Below are 22964 nucleotides of genomic sequence, written 5' to 3'. Positions count from 1 at the left end.
CCCACAATCCCATTCCTCCGCATTTTGTACAATAGCCTATTGTGGGGAACTTTATCGAACACCTTGCTGAAATCCATATACACCACATCAACCGGTTTACTCTCATCTACCTGTTTGGTCACCTTCTCAAACAACTCAATAAGGTTTCTGAGGCATGACCTTCCCTTCACAAAAAACTGTGCTGACTATCCCTAATTTAATTTGTTCTTTTCTAGATTATTATAAATCCTATCTCTTATAACCTTTTCCAACACTTTACCAACAACTGAGGTAAGGCTCACTAGTGTATAATTACCAGGGTTGTCTCTACTCCCCTTCTTGAACAGGGGAACCACATTTGCTATCCTCCAGTTGTCTGGCACTATTCCTGTAGACAATGACGAGTTAAAGATCAATGCCAAAGGCTTGGCAATCTCCTCCCTGGCTTCCCAGAGGATCCTAGGATAAATCCCATCTGGCCCAGGGGACTTATCTATCTTCACCCTCTGTAGGATTTCTAATACCTCTTCCTTGTGAACCTCAATTCCACCTAGTCTAGTAGCCTGTATCTCAGTATTCTCCCCGACAACAGTGTCGTTTTCTAGAGTGAATACTATTGAAAAATATTCATTCAGTGCTTCCCCTATTTCCTCTGACTCCACACACAACTTCCCACTACTATCCTTGATTGGCCCTAATCTTTCTTTCGTCATTCTTTTATTCCTTAAATACCTATAGAAAGCCTTATGGTTTACCCTGATCCTCTCCGCCAACAACTTCTCATGCCTCCTCCTGGCTCTGCTGAGCTCTCTCTTTAGGTCTTTCCTGGCTACCTCGTAGCCCTCAAGCGCCCTAACTGAGCCTTCACATCTCATCCTAACATAAGCCTCCTTCTTCCTCTTGACCAGAGATTCCACTTCCCTCGTAAACCACGGCTCCCGCGCTCTACAACTTCCACCCTGCCTGACAGGTACATACTTATCTAGGACACACAGGAGCTTTTCCTTGAATAAGCTCCACATTTCCAATGTGCCCATCCCCTGCAGTTTCCTTCCCCATCCTATGCTCCCTAAATCTTGCCTAATCTCATCGTAATTGCCTTTCCCCCAGCTATAACTCTTGCCCAGTGGTATACACCTATCCCTTTCCATCACTGAAGTAAACAGAACATAATTGTGATCGCTATCACCAAAGTGCTCACCTACTTCCAGATCTAACACCTGGCCGGGCTCATTACCCAGTACCAAATCTAATGTGTCTTCGCCCCTTGTTGGCCTGTCTACATACTGTGTCAGGAAGCCCTCCTGCACACTCTGGAGAAAAACTGACCCATCTATAGTACTCGAACTATAGTGTTCCCAGTCAATATTTGGAACTTGTTTAAATGGTAGAGACGAGCCAAGTCCTCCCACACACCGATGGAACCACAGGCATATCCAGAAGCACAAACAGACATTTCAGTCATGAACTGAATTGGCCAAGCCTTCCTTGAAATATGCAGAGTTGGTGGGACCAACTTAGCACCTCAACTACTGTTCAACTAAGGGCAGCATGGAGGAACAGAGGCAGAATCTAAGTTGTTGTGGATCAGTGCAATGACAGTTACCAACGGAGGCTGTCAATTCATTATTATGAGATGCTGTCCTCTTTCTAACCCATTATACACCAGAGCCACAAGGAAACAGTGGACAGAATCTCTCTGCTGATTGAGACAGACATAAACTCTCCAACAACCCGTGTTGGGGAAAGCAGCGATGAGAGATGCTGGAACAGCAGGCTGTGTTCGATTTTAAACAGGAGCTGGCCATTCGGTCCAGACAGGTCAATGGCACAGAGCAGCCACAGACTGAGTGATGAAGCAAACCTCCCAGAATACCATCAAACAGACAAGTTGGAGGCTGTGCCAGTCAGAACACACAGGTGCTGGTCGGGGAAAATGAGAAAGGAAACAGCCCCCCTCCCCTTTTCCTCAGGGTGTTTTATTCAGAAATAGTACTCACATCAGGATTACAGGTCTTCATGGTGTAATTACAGGTCAATTCATTTGCTAGCACTTTATAAACCGCTTTACTGGAGGTGGCAGTAAATTTCTATGTAGCAAGGTTTAACAAATAGCGATATGTAAAATGTTTATGCAATCTATTATAACAGCATGAGTTAAAAAATGAATTTTGGGTTCTGTGAATCCAGTGACATTTTGGATCAACTTTGAATTTGATTTTTGTTGCTTTGACTTTTCACTTGCTATATTGTAAGTGCAGAATGGACAAAGGAAACATTTTAAGGCCAGTTATCACTTTGGCTTGACTTTTCATTGTTAGCATGAATCGTTGATTTCAGTAACATTAAATATTTGACAAGCAGTTGAGTTCCCACAGGAAAATTTCAGTTTTGTTGCAGAATTGAAACCTTTATTTGCAACAATTTGCAGAGTATCAGGTTAGATCTGCGTCACACCATAAAACATAATTTATAAAGATTTTAGGTCATCAATTAACAAGTGAAAATGTTATTTTTTAAAAATAAATTACATTTGGTTGTTTGCAACCAGATTGATGTAATAAATGTTTTGCAAATGACATCACCAACCCAAGGAAACCTAACTAGATAAATAGAAAGCGGGACATAACACCAGCGCTTCGTCGGAGGCTCACTGATGTTACCTAGAATGGTGACGAAACGTCTAAAAACTAACCTTCCAGCTCAGCGAGCAAACTCACATCCAGAGCCTCAACCTGAGCTACAAATCTTCTCAAAACTCGCTAAATGTTTTGCAAAGTTGTTAAAAGCTTAGTAAAACTATTAAAATTGGAAAATGCCACATCGTGTTGTGAAATGAGTACATGTACATTTAGATGATATTTGAGGATCTAATCGTAGGATCTCATCACATTTTTTCGGCTACTGCGCAGCTTTGTTTGAGGGCCTGAGGTCATAGTAATTTCCTGACTTGAGTTGAGATTGATTACTATAATGTCTATCTGTTATCCACATCAATATGTTCCATTTATATGGAAAGTGATTCACAAATATGCCTTTGGTCATATAATGACAATGACTGTGCAGGATATTTTTGACTATCTGCCTTCTGAACATTGTAGCTTAGGTTGTGCTTAGCATGACTGTTGAAGTCAAGCTGACATGATGACCTCGGAATGTAGCATTTCACCAGGGTGTCTCAAAACTATTTGCTGCTAATGCTTTACAAATCCAGTCACAGGTGATATTGGTGAGCCCAGTAGAGAGAGAGAAATTGTAAAAAAGATGATCAGTTACACTTCAACTTGTTGAAATGTGAATTTAAACACTAGATGGTCTAATAGGAAGTCATCAATTCCATAGTTCTCTGTTGAATAGTCAGCTTAACTTGTATGTTGAAGGTGAAGCATAAGTTATTGATTCATCACACCCTTACACAATCAATGATACTGAATGTTGAATCAAACTGACTGTTGTCACACACATATACAAGATGTCTGGAAAGTGCTCCTGATAACAGATATACAAAATTGTTGACCTTAAACAAAGTGAGCTGATTCACGAAGCTAAGCGTACACTGTCATGCCTAAACCATTTTCCTCTCCTCTCACTCCCACAAGCCTACATTCTGTTTCTATCTCAAACCCACTCCAGAGCCCTGTAATGTCCTGGATAAACACAATTGTTGTATAGTTTTGCATTACAAGATCGAATAAATGATGGGAGAAATGACCTCTGATCAGAAGGCAAAGGCTCCGTAAGAAAGATACTGGTGGAGTTGTCCGTAGGCCCTCTAACAGGAGACACACTGTAGGACAGAATAAATCAAGCTATTGAGGGATGTGAAAAGGCTGTAGTTAATCATTGACTGTAATCTTGCAGATTAGGAAAATAAGTGGCAGAGGTAACAACAAGAAAGATTCATTGTTCGAGGGAACTATGACTCCAATGTTATGAATCCAACCAAGGATCAGGCTGTTTTGGATCAGCTAATGTCTGTTGAGGCAGGTTTAGTAAGTGATTTCAGTTAAAGATTCCTTATGAAAAGAAATCTTAAATTAGTATTCAGATTGAGCGTGAGAAGCTTGGGTCAGAAACAACTGTGCTAAATTTAAACAAGGGTCATTATAAAGGGATAAAGGTCAAATTGACTGGAATGGACTAGGAATGGAGTTTAGCTGAAAAGATGATTGAACAGTAGTATAAATTAAAGAAAATAGTTTATGCCCCTCAATGTATCCATGGAATAATATGGATTAATCCTAGTCAGGATGAAGGATTCTAAGGGGATAAACCAACCATGATTTACCAAGTAAGTTTAAGAATTATGTTTTTTTCCTTTAATCTTTGCCCCATAATATCAAAATTAGTGATTAGCCAGAGGATTGAGACAGATTTTAAAGGCTAATGAAAGATTACCAAATGTAAAATTGAGGCAGGAAATAAACTTTGAATGTAAACTAGCAGGTAATATTAAAATAGACAGTCTGAATCATAGAATTCCTACAGTGTGGAAACAGGTCGTGTGGCCCATTGAATCCCCACTGATCCTCTGAAGAGCAGCCTCCCCACCCTCAATAACCCTGCATTCCCATGGCTAATCCATCTGGCCTGTACGCCCCTAGACACCATAGGAGATTTTAGTATGGCCAATCCACTTAACCTGTGCGTCTTTAGACTGTTGGGAGGAAACCCATGCAGACGCAGGGAAAATATATAAACTTCACGCAGTCACCTGTGGTTGGAATTGACCCTGGGTCCTTGTGTTGTGACGCAACAGTCCTAATCATTGAGCCACTGTGCTGCCCCTTTTTTAAAATGTGTGAGGAGGAAAAGAGAGGCAAAAGTGAACTCTTCGAGAGTGATGAAAAATGAAATTACTGCAGATGCTGGAATCTGCACTGAAAGCAAAAAATGCTCAATTACAGTGAGTCAGAGTTGTTGACTCTTTCAGAGCTTCTTAGAATGAGACTGGGGAAGTAATGATAGGGAACTAGTAAATTGTTGCATTGAATAAATACTACAACAGTCTTCACAGTTCAACGCACTGTTAGCATTCCAAAATAATACTAGAGTTTCAAGGAGAAAAAAAGTGGCTTGGGGGTACTTGGGAATAATAATGGGGCTCAAGGCCACTGAATTTTCTGCCCTTCATGGGTTACATCCTATTAGAGGAAATACCAAATAAAAAAATGCAAGAACTGCGGATGCTGTAAATCAGAAACAAAAAACAGAAGTTGCTGGAAGTGCCCAGCAGATCTGGCAGCAACTGTGAAGAGAAATCAGAGTTGACAATTCAGGTCTGGTTCTGAAGAGGGGCCAGTGGACAATGTTCTACGCTGTTAACTCTGATTTCTCTTCGTAGGTGCTGCTAGACCTGCTGAGCACTTCCAGCAACTTCTGCTTCTGATCCTATTAGAGGAACTGCCTTCAGAGATGGATGGACTGATCGTTCTCATCTCAGAATCCTTAGATTGTGGAAATGCCCTGGAGGATTAGTGTAAAGACTTGCATTCAAAAACAGAGTGAGACAAAAAGTAATCACTTAAGGCCAGTTAGCTTGACATCTATCATCGTAAAAAAAAATTGTTAGCCTGTGGTAAAGGATCTAATGGTAGAGCATTTAGAAATACATACTATAATCAGATGCATATAATACATACTAAAGCAGATCTCCACAGAAGGTGAAAAAATAATGTTCATTTTATTAGAACTCTAATGAGGAGGTAACATGTAGGATTGATAAAGGGGAAGTAGTAGATGTAAGATGTTTGAATTTCCAGAAAGAAGCGTTGAAGAACTCTGGCCTTCCAGGGAGTATATTAGCGTGGATACATGACTTGCGAATTAATAGAAGACAAGTTGGGATAAGGGGGGCATTTTGAGGATAGCAGTCTAGCTATTGAATCCTACAGGGATTAGTGCTGGGGCTGTAAATATTTACAGTTTGAGTGACTGGGATTAAGGAGAGCTGTATGTACCATTATCAAGTTTGCCATTCCACAAAAATAGCTGAGAAGGCAGTTGGTGAATATGCAGAAGGATATAAACTGGCTGAGTGTGAACAAGAATTTGGCAGATAGAATATAATGTGGGGGGGGAGAAATGAAGTTATGTACTTTGGCAGGAAAAATAAAAGAACAGAATGTTATACAGATGGAAACAGGGTGACTTGTCTTTTCATTCCAGCTTTGGATAACAGCTCAGTCATGAAAACTTCAGCTGTCTGAGTACTGCACTGAGCATTATACATAGTTGCAGTTTATTTTGGTTGCGTTGATTGTTCGAAGAGCAAAGGTAGTTGTTTGACAACAGTATTTGGGAATCAGTAAATGTGAAAGAATGATCTAATATCTAGTCAGCGCAGTGATCGATGCAAGATATTTTAAATTGATCTACTCATCTCACCTGTGGTCAGTGGAATTAATATCGTGAACATTGGATCCAGCTGATCAGTTTCACTGCATGTTTTATATATCAGTTTTCCTAGACCTCTCTTTGTTCCCTTGTCTCTATTTATACTGACCTTTCAAAAAAAAGTGTGAGCTGCTTATTTCTCTAATCAGAATGTACCAGCTCATACATGGCAATATTAAGTGTAATCTGCCATTGGCCCAAAAGAAATTTGTTCGTACTCCTGAATTTTGGTATCGTCTTCCATGTTTTTAGCTATGCCCCTCACCTTTGTTCCTTCCATATGTGCACGCTCTCCAGTTAGACAGTCAAGGTCAGCTGCATGGGAAAACCACTTCCAGTGAGTTCTCCAAGTCTCTCACCATTGTGACTGGATTATATTGCTGTTCCTTCATTGTGATTGGGTTAAAGTCATTGAATTTCATTCTGAATGGTACTGTGGGTGCAGTTAGGGATGGCCAATAAACAGTGACCTAGCCAGTGAAGTTTATATCCCTTGAGTAAATATTTTCGAAAAAGCAGGTCGATAGTATTGGCAAATTGCAACACACTGCCCCCCTCTTTCTGGGTCCGAATAATTTTAATGATGAACAGTTGTGATCTCAATGCTACTTTCCACTTTTGGCGGTCTGAGAAAACTCCATTCCTCTGGTTCATAGTAATCTCTCAGTTCATGTTGCTTCTTGACTCCTAAGTCTCAATCTTTATTATGAGATTCATACTGTCAACTCCTACTTGCTTTGAGGCAACACTATGCTTCCATGTTATTGGTGCAGTCTTGATTTGAAACTTGTACAAGAGTTAACATAATTATTCCTAATTTCATGTTCTTGCCTAACTTTGTTAACATGCCAAATAAGTAGCAGGCCATGATTTGTCTCTCTTAGGTTACTGAAGCAGCCTTTCTCATCTGAATCCTTATTTGTCTGACAATTTCAACTACCTGTGCCCTTGTCGCTACACCAACCTGGTTTTCATTTGTGAGCCTTGATAAGACTGTAGTATGAGATTGTGGATGCCATTGAATTCAGCCCTGATTTTGTTCAACATCCAAACTTAGATATTTCCAGCAGCATTGGAGGGACAGACATCTTGGCCAGTTGTAGCTCCGTCTTCCCTGTCCTCCTGGGTTCAGAAAGATGGAGGCCAGTCTGATTGAAATAGCTAGATCATTACAGAATAGTGACTTGAACCAAAACGTTTTTTGAGTTTGTTGCTTAATTGTTGACTCAGTTAACCCAGAAGGGTCTTCAAAAATTAATTGTAGGTTTAAGGAAAGAAGCAAAAACAAGCTTATCTAGTGTGTGCAGAATGTAAACAAAAATTGATTTAAAACATTAACTGGAAGTCTTGAGTTTTCTAAATTAACCTGTTCAGATTAGAAAGAATTTTACATTTTTTGTAGCCAATTGAGAGGCTACAAATTATGAATGCCTAAGAATAATGCCAGTGATTTCAGGGGACTTTGTGAAATTAGGGATAAAAACATGCTATTTTGATATGAGCACTATTAAGAAACTAGTAAACCCAGGCCCAAACATTTTATTTTTCATTCTTAGTTCATAATCCTACTTCAATAAAGTTTGTCCTAAAGCAACCACTACATATTGTGGCATGTAATTTATCTGGATGTGTAAGTTGACATTTTTTTTGGTGTTAAAACTCGTGTAGGACTGTGAAAGTTAAGGTAGTCCTCTCCTCACTTTCTGTTAATAAATTGATAAATTCCATGTTGCCATGAGGTAACTTCAGTTTTTCAGATCAAAATGCAGGTATTATTCACCACTAAGCTATGTATGGAATCAAGCAGGCAATACAGGCCTTGTTCCAAAGATGATGCATGGGTACTTTAGATGTCACTGGGTGACCAATATGCAAACATGAATGGTCAAAAAGAATATCTCTGACAACAGATTTCAGGTGTAAAATTTGCATGATGCATTAAATAACCATGATACAGCAGGGGAAATCTGTGGGGCTGAAAACTTGACTCAAAAATGGAGGAATCTATCCTGAAGAGGCTGCCTGAGAGCAAATGCTCTGAGAACAAGTGATAACCACTGATCTGATTTGAAGCTAGTTTTTTTTACAAATTGTTAGGATGGTTGCATTGTCACCAGGAATACCCTTGCCTGTGTATGTACTTGTGTCCCAAATCAAACTGGAGTTTGTCAAAGGTTTCAGAGTAGCAGCTACTTGGAGTGGCTGTTTTCGACAACAGCAGTGTTTTGGCAGAATACCAAAATTGGTCAAAGTACCAAAGAACATGGATGCCAAAGTAGCTAGTTTTCAAGTGATTTATTAGGCAATGTCAAAAAAAGCCGGGTATCTATTATATTACATTAGCAACATGGGTAAAACACCTTTTGAATTTTGACATACTCAGCAACCGAACTGCAAACTGAAATGGTTTGTAAACATTTCAATGGAGAAGACGAGATTCATGATGTTACTAGCCTGCGTGTTCTATAGAACGGACTTTAAGCCCATGGTAATTTTCAAACAGAGAACCCATACTGAAAATCAGATTCTCTGCCAAAGTTTTGTGCGTGTCCTTGACAGTGATTGGATGGCTTGATAGGTGATGTGTGGATTAAGAGTTACCATCAGTTAAGGAAAGAATGCAGTTTGTGTGGTCAGTATTCAGAACTATAACTGAAATCGATAGCACCTGTGAATAAATAACTTGAATTGCGCTGAAACCAGGGCTCTAAGTTCAGCCTTTTGAACACACAGACACGTGTGTATACATGCCAGGCAATGAAAAACCATTTTAGCCAATGAGTTTTGGTTTTTGAAGGCCAAAAAGATAAAGTTTGAACCATTCAGGCAGGTGTTAGTCTGACATTATGATGCACTGAGCACCTGCAGTTGTCATTGGGGACTTCTGCATAAATTCAGCATACGCTTTTGGAGACTTAACGGAGGAGCACCTGGACCAGAGCTTCAGGTATCACAACCTACAGGCAGCCTCCAAATACCACCTCCACACCTGGAATTTCAGTTTTCCATTGGTACATGAATGATCAGCTCACATTTTTGAGTGAAAATTTGGCAAACTGGACTGAAGTTCAAAAATAATCTTGATTCGTAGACTTTAGTAGTAACTTTTTTAAAAGTGGGGGGGAACATCATTTAGAATTCTTAGTCTTTTGAAGTCCTCTTTTGATGTGCCATCCTGAACAGAGTAGCAGAGGAACAGTGATAACACTTGAATGCTTAATTTTCTATAAAGTGCCTTGAACATCTGAAGACCTGAAAGGTGCTAGTTGTGTAGGAGTCTTTACTTGTATTGGAAATGTGGCTTTTAACAGGATGGATAAGTTAAGAAAATTTACAAAATCAAACTTTGATCCATAACATTTTCTGTATTCTGTGCAGTTACAAATATTTTCTGTTCGTGAGAATTCTAAAGTTTTAGCTCTTTCTAGAACTATTACAGTAAGGTGAAGACAAGATTTTAAATTAATCTAAGACTTGTGCCTAAAATTCTTCATATGTTGTCATTGTGTATGCACTGTATAGAGGATCTAGTCTGAAGTAGGTTTCCAGCCTCTGGATTAAATTGCTGGTAAGAAGATCGTGTTTGGAGAGAACGACTGACTGTTATAGTATCCAGCTGGAAACTTAACGCGCCTTGCACTGTAAAATAAGCTGACCCTAATTTGGGTGGAATTTCTAACTGGCACAAGGTCCTGAAACTTCACTTAGCAACTCGAACTTTATAACTTGTGCCATATCACTTCGCATGGAGTGATTTCCAGCAAAGTCTCCATTTCCTCGCCATTGTTGAGTGCATCTGAGCTTGGACTTGGCCAAGACCATGTCAGTGTCTCAATGCCCATCAGACTGCAGCAACACTCAAGTCCCAGTGCAGGCCCTGCGCAATTTACTCCCATTAAGTTGCCATGTGTGCACTGCTGTATAGCAGCCAGTACATTGGGGGGGGGGTGGGGGGGGGGGGGGAAATGCGGGGGATATTGGCCATTACTAACTACTTTCAGCTTAGACTTTGGATAAAAGTGTGCACTCGGGCTGCTTTGTCTGTGTCCACGTGGCCTGGGCAAATACCTTGTAATGCCCATCAGTATTCTTGAGATTCCTCACAACCATTCTGTAGCAGGTGGTCTGTTGCACATTGGCAATGTTTGCATCTAACTCGAATTTCCTTTGTTGCAGTTCAATTTTCTATTTTCTTTTGTAATCCAGGCATTCCTTATGAGATTGATGAAAAAGCACCTCAGCTTCACTGTGTTATATTGTGGCTTAACCTCCAGTAGTGTTCCTTGCCAAAAATCGTGGCCAGTAATGGTGGTTCTATTTGTTGATCTTTCTTAGGCATTGCTGACTAGACAAGCACTTATTGTCTGACCCCCACTTGTCTTGGAGAAGGTGATGCGCTGTTTCTTTGAACCACTGCAATTCATGCGGTGTGGAGATAGCCACAGTATGGTTAAGAAGGGAATTCCAGAATTTTGTCCCAGCGACAGTGAATTCCAGGTCAGAGTGGTGTGTGACTGGGAGGAAAACTTGCAGCTGATGGTGTTGACATGAATCTGCTACTTTTCTAGAAGAAAAAGTTGGTGGATTTGGAAGCTGCTGTTGAAGGACCCTTTGTGTATTACTGTCGGACATTTCGCGCGTGGTGCGTGTTGTTGCCATTGAGGTGGTGAAGGGACTTTGTGTCGGAGGTGGTGGATGAGATGTCAAGAAAGTAGATTACTTTGTCCTGGATAGTGTCAAGCTGTTCAGGACTGTTGGAGCTGCATTCATCCAGGCAATGGAGAGTATTCTGTCACCTTCCTGACTTTAATTAAGGAAATTATTTTGGGAGATGGTTGAGTTTCTCTGACTGGCTCTTGTAGCTATTGCATTTATTTGTTGCTCCAGTTCAACTTTTTGTCAGTAGTAGCTCTGGCATGTTGACTCATTGGGGGCTTCGGTGATGGTGCTGTTAATTTTCAGTGAACACTGGTTAGACTTATTTTTCTTAGCGGAGATGGTCATTGATCAGCATTTTTCACGTAAATGTTAATTGCACCTTACCAGCTCAAGCATCGATGTCACCTAGGTGTTGCTGCATTTGTAGGTGGACAGTATTAAGCATTTAAAGTGTTGAGAATGGAGTTGAGCATTGTGCAATCATCAACATGCATCCCAATTCTATCTTTGTGATGGAGGAGCAGTTTGTGTGGGCCTAGGACACTACCCTGAAAAACTCCTGCAGAGGTATCCGACAGTCACAATGATCTTTGATCTTTGTTTGTGTTGGGCATAATCCCAATCTGTGGAGAGTTCCCTGATAACCATAGAGTTCAGTTCTGCTAGAACTTGACCATAAGGATTGGCTGTTTAGCCTGTTAAATAGGATCGTAGCTGATCTGACGTTTCTCACACCCAGTTTCTTGCCTTTTCCCTGTAACCCTAGATTTGCCTCCTCATCAAGAATCTATTTCAGCTTTGTATATACAAAAGGATTCCTTGCCACAGAGGGCTGTGGGATTTGGTTCCAAAGACAATCAGCCCTCTAAGGAATTGTCTCCTTATGAGTCTTAAATTGGTACCCCTTTATTCTGAGACAAAGCACTCTGGTACCTATGAGAGGTACATCCCCTCAGCATTTACCCTACCAAGCCCATATGTTTCAATGAGATCACCTCTCGTTCTTCTAAGCTCCAGTGAGTAACTTACCAGCCTGTTTAGCCTTTGCTCTTAAAGCAGCCCCTCAATACTAGGGATCATTCTAATGAACCTTTTCTGCCTCATATGACGTCTTTTCTTACTACAGATGTGTTTTCACTAGCACCTTGTTCAGTTGCAATAAGATTTCCTGACTCTTGTACTCCAACTCCCTTGTTACAAGGGCCAACGTTCCATGAGCCTTCCTGATTACCTGCTGCACCAGTGTGCTAGCTTTCTGTATTTTGTGCACAGGTGCCCCCAAGTTACTTTTGTGTTAGAGATAATAGGAACTGCAGTTGCTGGAGAATTTGAGAAAACAAGGTGTAGAGCTGGATGATCACAGCAAGCCGAGCAGGAAAGCTGACGTTTCAGGCCTAGACCGCCCCCCCCCCCCCTCCAGAAATTCTGAAGAAGGGTCTAGACCTGAAACATCAGCTTTGCTGGTCCTCTGATGTTGCTTGGCCTGCTGTGTTCATCTAGCTCTACACTTGTGATCTCATTTTTGTGTTGTAGCTTCCTGCACTTTTCTCCATTTAAACCAAGTGTCTACATGTTGTCTCAAAATGAATGACTTCACATTTTCCTGTATTCTATTCAATTTGCCAACTTCTTGACAACTTACTTAACCGATCGATGCCTCTCTATATACTGTTAGTTTGTGTCCCTTTTTCTAGCCTGCCTTTCCATCTATTTTTTTGTCAAATGAAAATTTGGCTACAGTGCATTCATTCCCTCCTCCAAGTTATTAATAGAACAGTTGCGGTCCCATCACTGAACTGTGTGGAACACCAGTGGTTATAGGTTGCCATCCTGAGAAAGAACCTCTTATCCCCACTTGTTAAATAACCATGCCAAATGAGGCAATATACTACCCGCAACAACACTGATCCTAGTCTTGAGGTACTTGTCAAATGCATCTGGAAGTTCCAAGTACACCATATACTGGCTCCCCTCTACCCATTCAAGTGGACACTGCTTGAAATACTCTAAATTAGTCAAACCCAGTTTTCCTTTCATTAATTTTACTTGATTAGACTGATTTTCCAAATGTTGCTATTGCCTTCATAATTGACTCCAATAGTTTTCCAACAACGGATATTCGGCTGTTTGGCCTATAGTTACCTGATTTTTGCACCCCGCCACGCACACGTGCGAGCGCAAACTCTACATCAGAGTCCAGTTATTTTTAGAAAATTATGATCAATGTCTCCATTATCTCTGGAGCTATTTCTTTTAGGATTTTAGGATGCAAGCCATCAAGGCCAGGGAACTTATCGGTTTTTAACCCTATTAGTTTATCTAAATATTGTTTTTTTATTGATGGCCCCTCATTCTTTAGTATAAATGGAATGTTTGAAGTATCTTGCACCATAAGGAATGATGCAAAATATTTGCTTAAGCCCTTTATCATTACCTTGTTCCTCATAACCGCTCCACATATTCATCTTCCAAGGGTTCACTTTGACCCTCCCCTTCCCTTTTAGATATTTAAAGGAGCTCTTATTGTCAGTTTTTAATGTTCCTGTCTAGTTAGCCCTTATACTTCATTTTCCCCGTCTTTATTATAATTTTAGACCTCCTTTTGTTGGAGGTCTTGTTGCTGCTGACAATGCTGCCAGCCCCCTCCGATCACCAGGTAAAGCTTTGCGTTGCTTTGGCCTTGTTGTGGCACTGCAGTAGGCCCAGGATGGACATGTCATCGAAGGAATGCAAATGAGTTGAAATGGTTCGCGACTGGGAGGTGCTGTTGTTTGTTGCGAACCTAGCGTAGGTGTTCTGCAAAATACTTGTACTGCACTGCACTTGCCCCCACACCACCTCGCTCCCCCACATCCCAGGCCCCAAGATGACTTTCCACATCGAGCAGATGTTCACCTGCACATCCGCCAGTGTGGTATACTACATCCGCTGTGCCCTTTGTGGCTACCTCTACATTGGGGAAACCAAGTGGAGGCTTGGGGACTGCTTTGCAGAACACCTATGCTCGGTTTGCAACAAACAACTGCACCTCCCTGTCGCGAACCGTTTCAACTCGCCCTCCCATTCCTTAGATGACGTGTCCATCATGGGCCTACTGCAGTGCCACAACAATGCCATCCGAAGGTTGTAGGAACAGCAGCTCATTGAGCTTAGGAACCCTGCAGCTCAATGGTATCAATGTGGATTTCACAAGCTTCAAAATCTCCCCTCTCCCCACTGCATCCCAAAACCAGCCCAGCTCGTCCCCGCCTCCCTAACCTGTTCTTCCTCTCACCTATCCCCTCCTCCCACCTCAAGCCGCACCTCCTGACCTCATCCCGCCCCCTTGACCTGTCCGTCCTCCCCGGACTGACCTATCCCCTCCCTACCTGCCCACCTATACTCTCCTCTACAGGCTCCATCCCCGCCCCTTTAACTTGTCTGTCTCCTATCCACCTTCGATCCGCTGCCCCCCCTCTCCCTATTTATTTCAGAATCCTCTCCCATCCCCCTTTTCTGATGAAGGGTCTAGGCCCAAAACGTCAGCTTTTGTGTTCCTGAGATGCTGCTTGGCTCGCTGTGTTCATCCAGCTCCACACTTTGTTATCTCGGATTCTTCAGCATCTGCAGTTCCCATTATGTCTGGAGTGCAGGCCTTCTGTTCTGTTACTGGAATGTTGTCATGAAGTGCCTTCAGTTTCTGTCATGCAGAGTGAATCAAATTGTTTGAACTGAAACATGTGATGCTGACAACCATGGTAAGAGCCTGAGATGGAACATCTACGGCATTTATGGTTGAAGTTGGATGTAAGTACTTGAGCCTGGTTTTTTGCCATGATGTGCTGGAGTCCTCCATAGTTGAGGTTGGAGATATTTGTAAAACCTCCGCCTCCTGTTACTGTCTTAATTATCCAGCACCATTCATTATGCTGGACTGCACAATTTGGACCTGATCCATTGGTCATGGGATTACTTAGTCCTGTCTGTTGTATGATGCTTCTGCTGTTTGGCATTCAAGTAACTCTGTCTTGGAGTTTCACCATGATGATAGCTCACACTCTTCCCAAAAAAAAAAGGCCTGTTGATGTCTTGGGCATGCCGTTCTGCACCATTCTTTGATATGGGTGTGGTTGTGGGGATCAATAATGAAGGAGGAATGTTTACATTGCGTCATTTTTAAGTGCCCAGTAAAATATTATGAATGACGGTGAAAAGGAAGCACATTAGAGGTTAGTGAGTGCAGAGTCCTTGAGAAATATTTGTTATGTGGCACTTTACAATCTTATTACTTCCGTTATGTACATCAATTTTTTTAACTACCATCCAGAGAGTGAATTGCATGAACCAAGTTTACTTTCAGAACAGGAAAATTTGTACATTTTCAGCAACATTGCTACCTTTTCATTATTTCATGATTCCAATTTGTGACCAAAGTAGGTTTGAAAATTATTTTGCTGATAACCAATGCTTGCTAGCCACAGTGTATTCCATTACAATGTCCATTCACAAATTCCCCTTTGCCACCACTGTTTGCTCCAGATTTATCTTTGGATGAGGCTCCTAAAACTTGTAAATAGTTTTTTTTTCAGAGCTCATGAGGAAAGAATTCTTCACTTTTGTGACTTTGTGAGCATGATAGGTGGCTTTGATGCTCCAGGCATCGTGTGGAGTATTTTGCATGGTGTAGATGTTTGGGAAATATAAGATGCGACACAGTTAAACATGAGCAAGTGGCATGTGTACTTTGTATGTCAAATACCTTTTATTAATTTTTTTAAAAATGCGAGGCCGTTTCAGGATGCTTTGAAATTTGTAAGTACTTTGTGTCCAAATTTGCCATTTCTGATATACCTGTCGGTGCTGTGACGAGATTTTTTTTCAATATAAAACTGGTCTTGGTACCATGCATTTTGGGAACTTGCTATGTGCACAGATTTAGGGAAGAGTCATTGTTTTGCAGGTTGTTTTATCGGCTCTCACCAGTAACTTGATCAGTTGTATGACTTGCAATAAATATCACTGGACTGAGTGTGTTATTCATATTGTAGGAAAATAGTTGACTCTTGCCGAAACGAGTATTAAATATTCATGGAGAAGGTTTTTCAATCCTTAGAGCGACAATTGCAAATTCATAAAACACGCAGTATTCAATTTTATTGACCAAGTTCCCAAAATAGCTCTTTGGAAAAATGGGTGAGAGAATTGTATCTGAGTTAATCTCACACCTTCGTATCAATACTATGCCCAAGATGTCTAATTCATGGAATTAACTTCAAATGTTAAGCTGCAGCATTAGTATGGCTTCCGAAGGTGGTTTGTTGTAGCTGTGTGTTTAATGCTGATACTGTACTAAACTCAATTTATTTTAAATCCAATATTTCTGTTGTAGAAGTAACTGAAACTTCTAATTATGGCAATCCAAATTCATTGAATCAAGCGTTCTTTGGCACAGAGGTAGAATCCTTGCCTCTGGGTCAGGAAGCCCAGGTTCCAGTCCACCTGCTTCAGTGTTGTCACGTTTACATTTTGAAGTTGCCGACTGAAACATTGTCAGTGTCCTTTCCCAGGCTTCCATTATTAGGTGCAGACTTCAATTGTGAGCGACAAACAACTTTTTTCAAATTACTACAGGCATCGTCATATAGCAAGCCTTGTAATAAATTCTTGTCAGTTTGTAATTGAAGGGAGATTTATAGATGCCTGTGATTTTTGTTATGAGGAAGTGATGAGTATGTTATTAAGCTGTTTTATTCCAGCTGCATTCAGTGGTAGTTACCTCTTTCTGATAGTTATAAATTTAACAGGATGTATTTTCTTTAAAAACATCCCCCCCCCCCCCCCACCTTTTGCCTTTCTAAATTACATGTTTTTTTGTGAGAGGAGGTTGTCAATGTTTCTGTAATTTTCTGTTTGGTTTGCTTTTGAAGGTCAGGCAAAATGAACCTTAGAACATAAGTGAATGTTGCTTTTTGTTGATTTGGAAATGCTAACAATCTTGAAACACCTTGCTGGTGCGCAATCACGAAAGAGATTTCCTGACCCTTGTTTGAATTATTAATGTTAAGCCCATATGAATGTATGGGTTTACAACTGTAATCAAATGATCTTAAGACTTCGGAGAAGTAGGCTATTCAGTTCATTTAAGTCTGCTCTGCCATTCAGTGACATCATGGCTGATCTGATGATCCTCAACTCCACCTTCCTTGCCTTTCCCCTTTGATTCCCTTACTCATTAAAAACCTGTTAATCACTGCCTTAAACACACTTAATGACCCACCTTAACAGCCCACTGAGGTAAAGAACCTCAGGTGCACTATCCGGGGAGAAGAAATTTCTCCTCTTCTCCATCTTATATGGGTGACCCTTCATTCAGAGATTATGCCTCTGGCCAAGTGGAAGTAGCCTTTCCATACCTACCGTGGTTGAGCCCTCCTAACGATCTTGTATGTTTCAATAATGTCAATTCTAATTCTGCTAAACTCAAGTGAGTACAGGCCCAACCAGCTGAATGCCTCTTCATAAGGCAGCCCCTTTACACTTGGGATAAAATAGTGAACTTTCTCTGGATTGCTTCCGAAACTAGTGCATCTTTGCTTAAATAAGGGGATTGCAACTGTTCACAGTATTCCAGTTATGATCTGACTAGCGTTTTGTGTAGTTTTAGCAAAATGTCCCTACTTCTATTCTCTATCCTTGAAATAAAAATCAACATATCCATTGACCTTTCATATTACATGCTGAATTTGTATGCTAGCTTTTTGTGGATGAGTCCCAAATCCCTTTGCTGCATTGGTTTCTACAGTCCTTCTCCATATAATAGTATTCAGCTTCTCTTATTCCTGCAAAGTGAGTAACTTAACATTTTCCCAGAGTATATTTCATCTGCTAAGCTTTTGCCCACTTGCTTAACCTGTCTATATCCTTCAGCAGACTGTCATCCCCACCATTTGCCTTCCACCTAATTTGTTGTCTTCAAACATGCTGATAGTGCGTGGACTTTGCTTATCCAAGCCAGTAGTATATTTTGTAAGTAATTGTGCTAATCTATATGGCCCTCCACTAGTTACAGGATGCCATCACAAAATACACCTTATCCCAATCTGTCGTCTATTAGTGAGGCAAACCGCTGTCAATGCTTAGTGCCTACTACCTACCTAGTCTAATCTTTGGCACTTTATTGTATGCCTTCTGTAAATCCACATATATTGTATCCACTGCTTCCTCCCTATCTAACTAACTTTTATTTTCTCCAAGAATCTGAATAACTCTTGGGCATGATGCTCTCTTGACGTCAAACTGACTTTGACTGCTATATATTTCAAAATGCTGTGCTATTACTTCTCTTACAGTAAACTAACATTTTTTCAATATCCCTCTGACTGAAGAAATTCCTCCTCATTTCAGTTCTAAAGGGGTGTCTCTTCGCACTGAGGCTGTGACCTCAGGTCCTATTCCGTCCTACTAATGGAAACATCTTCCCCGTGTCCAATTTATCAATGCTGTCAGTTCCCTGTAGGTTTCAATCAGATCGCTCCCTCATACTTCTAAACTCCATTGAGTGTAGACCTGAATTCTTCAACCACTGTTCATTTGACAAGCCCTTCAACCCCCAGATCATTCTTGTGAACCTCCTGTGGACCCCCTCCAACACCAGTGCATCTTTCTTTTTAGATATGGGGCCCAAAACTGCGCTCAGTCATCCAAATGTAGTCTGACCAGAGCCTTATACAGCTTTAGCAGTACGTTGCTGCTCTTGTATTCTAGCCTAATTTGAAATGAATGCTAACATTGCACATGCCTTCCTGACTGCCAGCTGAACCTACATGTTAATCTTAGGGGCACCCTGAACAAGGACTCCCGAGAGCCTTTGTGCTTCAGTTTTCCTGTTTAGAAAATAATCACTGCCTCTGTTCTTTCTGCTAAAGTGCTAACCTCACACTTGTTGATGAAATTGTATTAATTTCAGCAATAGCCAGAATATGCTTCTAAGTCCAATATTGTTTCAACACACAGAATATTCCACGTATTTTAGTGTATGCTTTATTGCCTGCAAAAGCTGGAGATGTGCTCTCTTTTGCTGGGATAGAAATAGTTATTGTAATGTTATATACTTTGCAGCGAGATTTTCCTTTTGATTACTCATTTTTCTCTGGCATTTTCTTGCTTGCCTCCCTTTCGTCAGTCTCGGGTTTGTTGTTTCCCTACTTTCCAGTTGCATTGTAGCATGTGCCGATAGTTTTGCCCCTGTCTCATTCTGTCTGTTTCCGAAATCAAACGGAATTTGTAAAGCAATGAGGAGAGAAATGGCAAATATGATCAAAGAAAAGTGCAAGCTAAAATTAAAATAGCAAAGAGGCAAAAAGAATTTTTACTTAATGCTTTTCATTCTGAGCACTTTGCAGATTAGCTCTGGAGAAAATATTTTCAGATAGCACGCTCTTGCAGTCAGTGAGATATAGGGTCAGTTGATGCATTTTTGACGGTATTGGTTGAGGGATGAATGTTGGCCAGGCAACCAGCAAGTTCTCATGGCCATGATCGAATAGGACTATGCAATAGTTGCCAGTCGCTTTTGACAGATATTTTGGACTTCAGTGAAATATCATGTTGTATAATAGAGACAATTTTGATTACAAGTGTAAAATTCACAATGAAAATAACAGTGGATTGGATTTTCTGGCAGTGCGAGGTCTATGTCGTTGTGGCTGGGCATTTTGTGCATTGTATGCAATCTGTAATTCTTTGATCGTCTTTCCAGTCAGTACATTGAGTTTAACTTGTTTGCATAACTAGTTATGTAACAGATTGGTTAATTTAAATTTAGCTGAAAATCTAGGAAACTAAGTTGGGTGGTGTTTGAATAAGGAACACATTCATCTAGTAGCTTGGTGTGCTAACTGAAGCAAAACTATCGAAAGAAAGCAATTACAGTTATGCTGAAGGTAAATGTTTTAGCACATGATTGTGATGCAAATAGTTGTCTTCTGAAACAGTGTGATGCTATATTTGTCTTTGTGGACCAAGACGAGAACTAGGTCACTGAGTTACTGTGACAAAACACTTGCTTAGAAAATGTCAAGTATGGAACAAGTTGATGTTCAGCCCATGAATTTTACTTGATATTCAAACATAAAATTTGACCCACAAAGGATTCCTGTCTAACCTGTTAATTCTCTATTCTTAATATAGTTGTCTTTAAGCCTGAAAGTTGAAAAGTAGTTGGGTGACAGTATTAAATGCAAAGGGAAGGCTTGAATTTGTTTGAAATTTTTTTTAAAAGTTACCACATGCCAGGCACTTAGGAAGCCCAGTTGGAAAAAGGTGCATAGTCCTGGAGACCAAATAGGCCGGTGTAATCCAAGAACAACATTAGATCCCTATTTTACTTGCGCTGTTGCCGGAGTTAGAATATGGAGTTAAAATCCCCTTCAAACACCTGAATGCTCAGTTTGGGCTGAAACTTGAGTGACATGCAGAAACAGTGCTGCAATGTTGCAGATGCTGTCTTTGGGATGAGACCTACAGGATTTGAACTATTTTGAGAAGAGCAGAGGAGCTGTCCTTGTGCCCTGGTCAGCAGTTATTTCCTTGTTAATTTCACCGGCAAAATCGATTTTATTTGGTGATCTGTATAATGTTCCTGCCTTACAACAGTAACCACAGTAATCACCTATGAAAAGCATTGGAAGATCCTGAGGTCATAAAAGGTGCAGGCCTTCTCTATTTTGCACATTTAGGTTTACAACTTTAAGTCAGTTTTTTTAAAAAAAAGCTTGGATTTACAGGCATGCTTTAAAGCAAAACTTAAATCCAGTACTGATATACGTGAGGTGAATTTCAGGTAGATGGCCAAAAGCTTAGTCAATGAGAGGCTTTAATGAATATCTGAAAGGATGTAAGACTGATAGAGATAAGGAAGTTCAGCGTCTAAGCAGCTCAAGGCATGGCAATAAGTGCACTTTGAATTGGGGGTTCTCAACATCAGTCAGTCGAAGTGCAGGTATCACAAATGTCACGCGGCTAGGAGAGATTACAAAGGTGGAAGGGGTGAAACCATAGAGGAATTTGAAGAAGGATGAGAAGTGAAGACAGTGCTTTAGTAGGAACCCGTGTAGGTTAGATAGGCTATAACAGCTGGGGTGAACAGGTCTTGATGCAAGTCAGGATATAGGCAGCAGAGTTTAACCACACTTTTGGAGGAGAGAATGACTAGGCAAATGGAAAACGATAGTGCTCTGACATAGTGGATCTCCTTTGTACCTATGGCAGTCGAGATTCTAATAAGGTAAAGGTCGACTAAATCGGCTCCAAGTTTAATTGAAATACGCGAAGCCAAAGACTTGAGGACGAAAAGGTGCTCGGCCATAATCGCTTAGCTCAAACGTCCTGAAATAAATCACAAGTTTTCAAATTGTTTATCATTATTCTACAGCAAGCAAGAGCTGAACAGGAGGAAGAGTTCATTAGTAATACATTGTTTAAGAAGATTCAAGCTTTGCAAAAAGAAAAAGAAACACTGGCTGTAAATTATGAGAAGGAAGAAGAATTTCTCACCAATGAGCTCTCCCGCAAACTGATGCAGGTAGGCATATGAATGTTTTAGTGCCTCATGCTTTGAAATACACTAGCTGTCTTTTTTTATGTAAATCAAAATTTTCAATAAACTAAAATGGTCAAAGTTTTTATTGAACTAAATTACTGCATAGAGTGCACTTAAATGCATTTCAGTCACTCTAGAATCAGAACCTTCAAGCATCTTTACCTTAAGCAAAAGAAATTTCTCTTAGCCGGCTTTTTAAAAATCAGGTCTGAGTGTTTGTGATTAAATCATAGCTAAAGTCATGGAGGTGCTTGTATCTCACCTAGTTAAGCATGTCCACTTCTTAATTTCCCAGCAGTAAATACATATTCCTTGACAGAATAAGGCACCAATTGTCAATGAACATATTCTTTCCAGTAGTTTGAAAAGCCTGTTCAGCATCCAGACTGTCCACAGTAGCACATGCACATCAGAATTTTTGATCGGTTTCCCTTAGAAAGTCAGTGTACTGTTGTCTTAACCATGTGTCCAAATCTGTTTTATTATTGAGCTGTTAATTATTGCATACCTCTTCTGCAAAACTGCAGCCTTTACTGAATCAGGAATTGCACCCAGTCTTTGAGTTGGTATTTCCTCCATCTATTAGATTAATCGTCAGTGCTGTAACTTGCTCCCCTTACTTTCTACCTAATCAATTTCCAATCTGGTTATTCAAATATGTTGAAACCCAGTACCTTGTATCAATGCAGTCAATTAAGATTGGGTTGCAGAGAAATTGAAGGTGTTTCCTTTTTGCTGGCCATTCATTCATTAAAGCTTTAAAAGCATCAATTTTAGCCTTGTGACTCTTTAACCATAGTTCCTCCTGTAAATCTTGGCAGGCAGCAGTTTTATGTTTGGCATGTTAGCTTATAACCTGGCTGCTAAATAGCTGCCCATTTTGGAAAAAAGTTTGTTTATTATTGTTTCCCACTTGCATTGCTCTTTCCTGTTTTAGTTGCAGCATGAAAAGGCTGAACTGGAACAGACACTAGAGCAGGAACAGGAGTTTCAAGTAAACAAGTTGATGAAGAAGATCAAGAAGCTGGAGAATGATACTCTTTCCAAACAATTTACACTTGAACAGGTAACCTTTTAAACCATTTTAGCACAATAGTTTGTAATCAGTTTGCGGCCATGATTTCAGAACCTTTTCTGACTTGGGATTTGCAGCTTTGTAAAAAATGCAAATCTGTGCTTTAACTTTACCGCATGGTAGTGGTAGTTGCTTCAGAACCCAATGCTCAGTTCTACCTGAAGAGCTGTTAGAATTATGCTGTCTTTCCCTGTGTCAGCCTTGCAGGATTGTGGCTCGAAAGATCCTTGTAACCAAATTGTCTCCCATTCCAGTACCTTCGGCAGTTGCACCCTA

At 40.5% G+C, this 22964-nt stretch overlaps 1 protein-coding gene across 2 annotated transcripts in view; it reads left to right on the top strand.

The window, feature by feature from the left end:
* Positions 1 to 22964, top strand: part of ccdc6b (coiled-coil domain containing 6b) — a 68665-nt gene that overhangs the window by 20995 nt on the left and 24706 nt on the right. For both annotated transcript variants that reach the window (XM_059653158.1, XM_059653159.1), the window contains exons 2-3: positions 21446 to 21595; positions 22551 to 22679. In XM_059653158.1, the coding sequence (XP_059509141.1) occupies positions 21446 to 21595; positions 22551 to 22679 (279 nt within the window). The remainder of the gene's footprint in view (positions 1 to 21445; positions 21596 to 22550; positions 22680 to 22964) is intronic.

This window comes from Stegostoma tigrinum, chromosome 20 (assembly GCF_030684315.1).
Source record: "Stegostoma tigrinum isolate sSteTig4 chromosome 20, sSteTig4.hap1, whole genome shotgun sequence".
NCBI lineage: Eukaryota > Metazoa > Chordata > Chondrichthyes > Orectolobiformes > Stegostomatidae > Stegostoma > Stegostoma tigrinum.
This window is presented reverse-complemented; position numbering and strand designations above follow the sequence as displayed.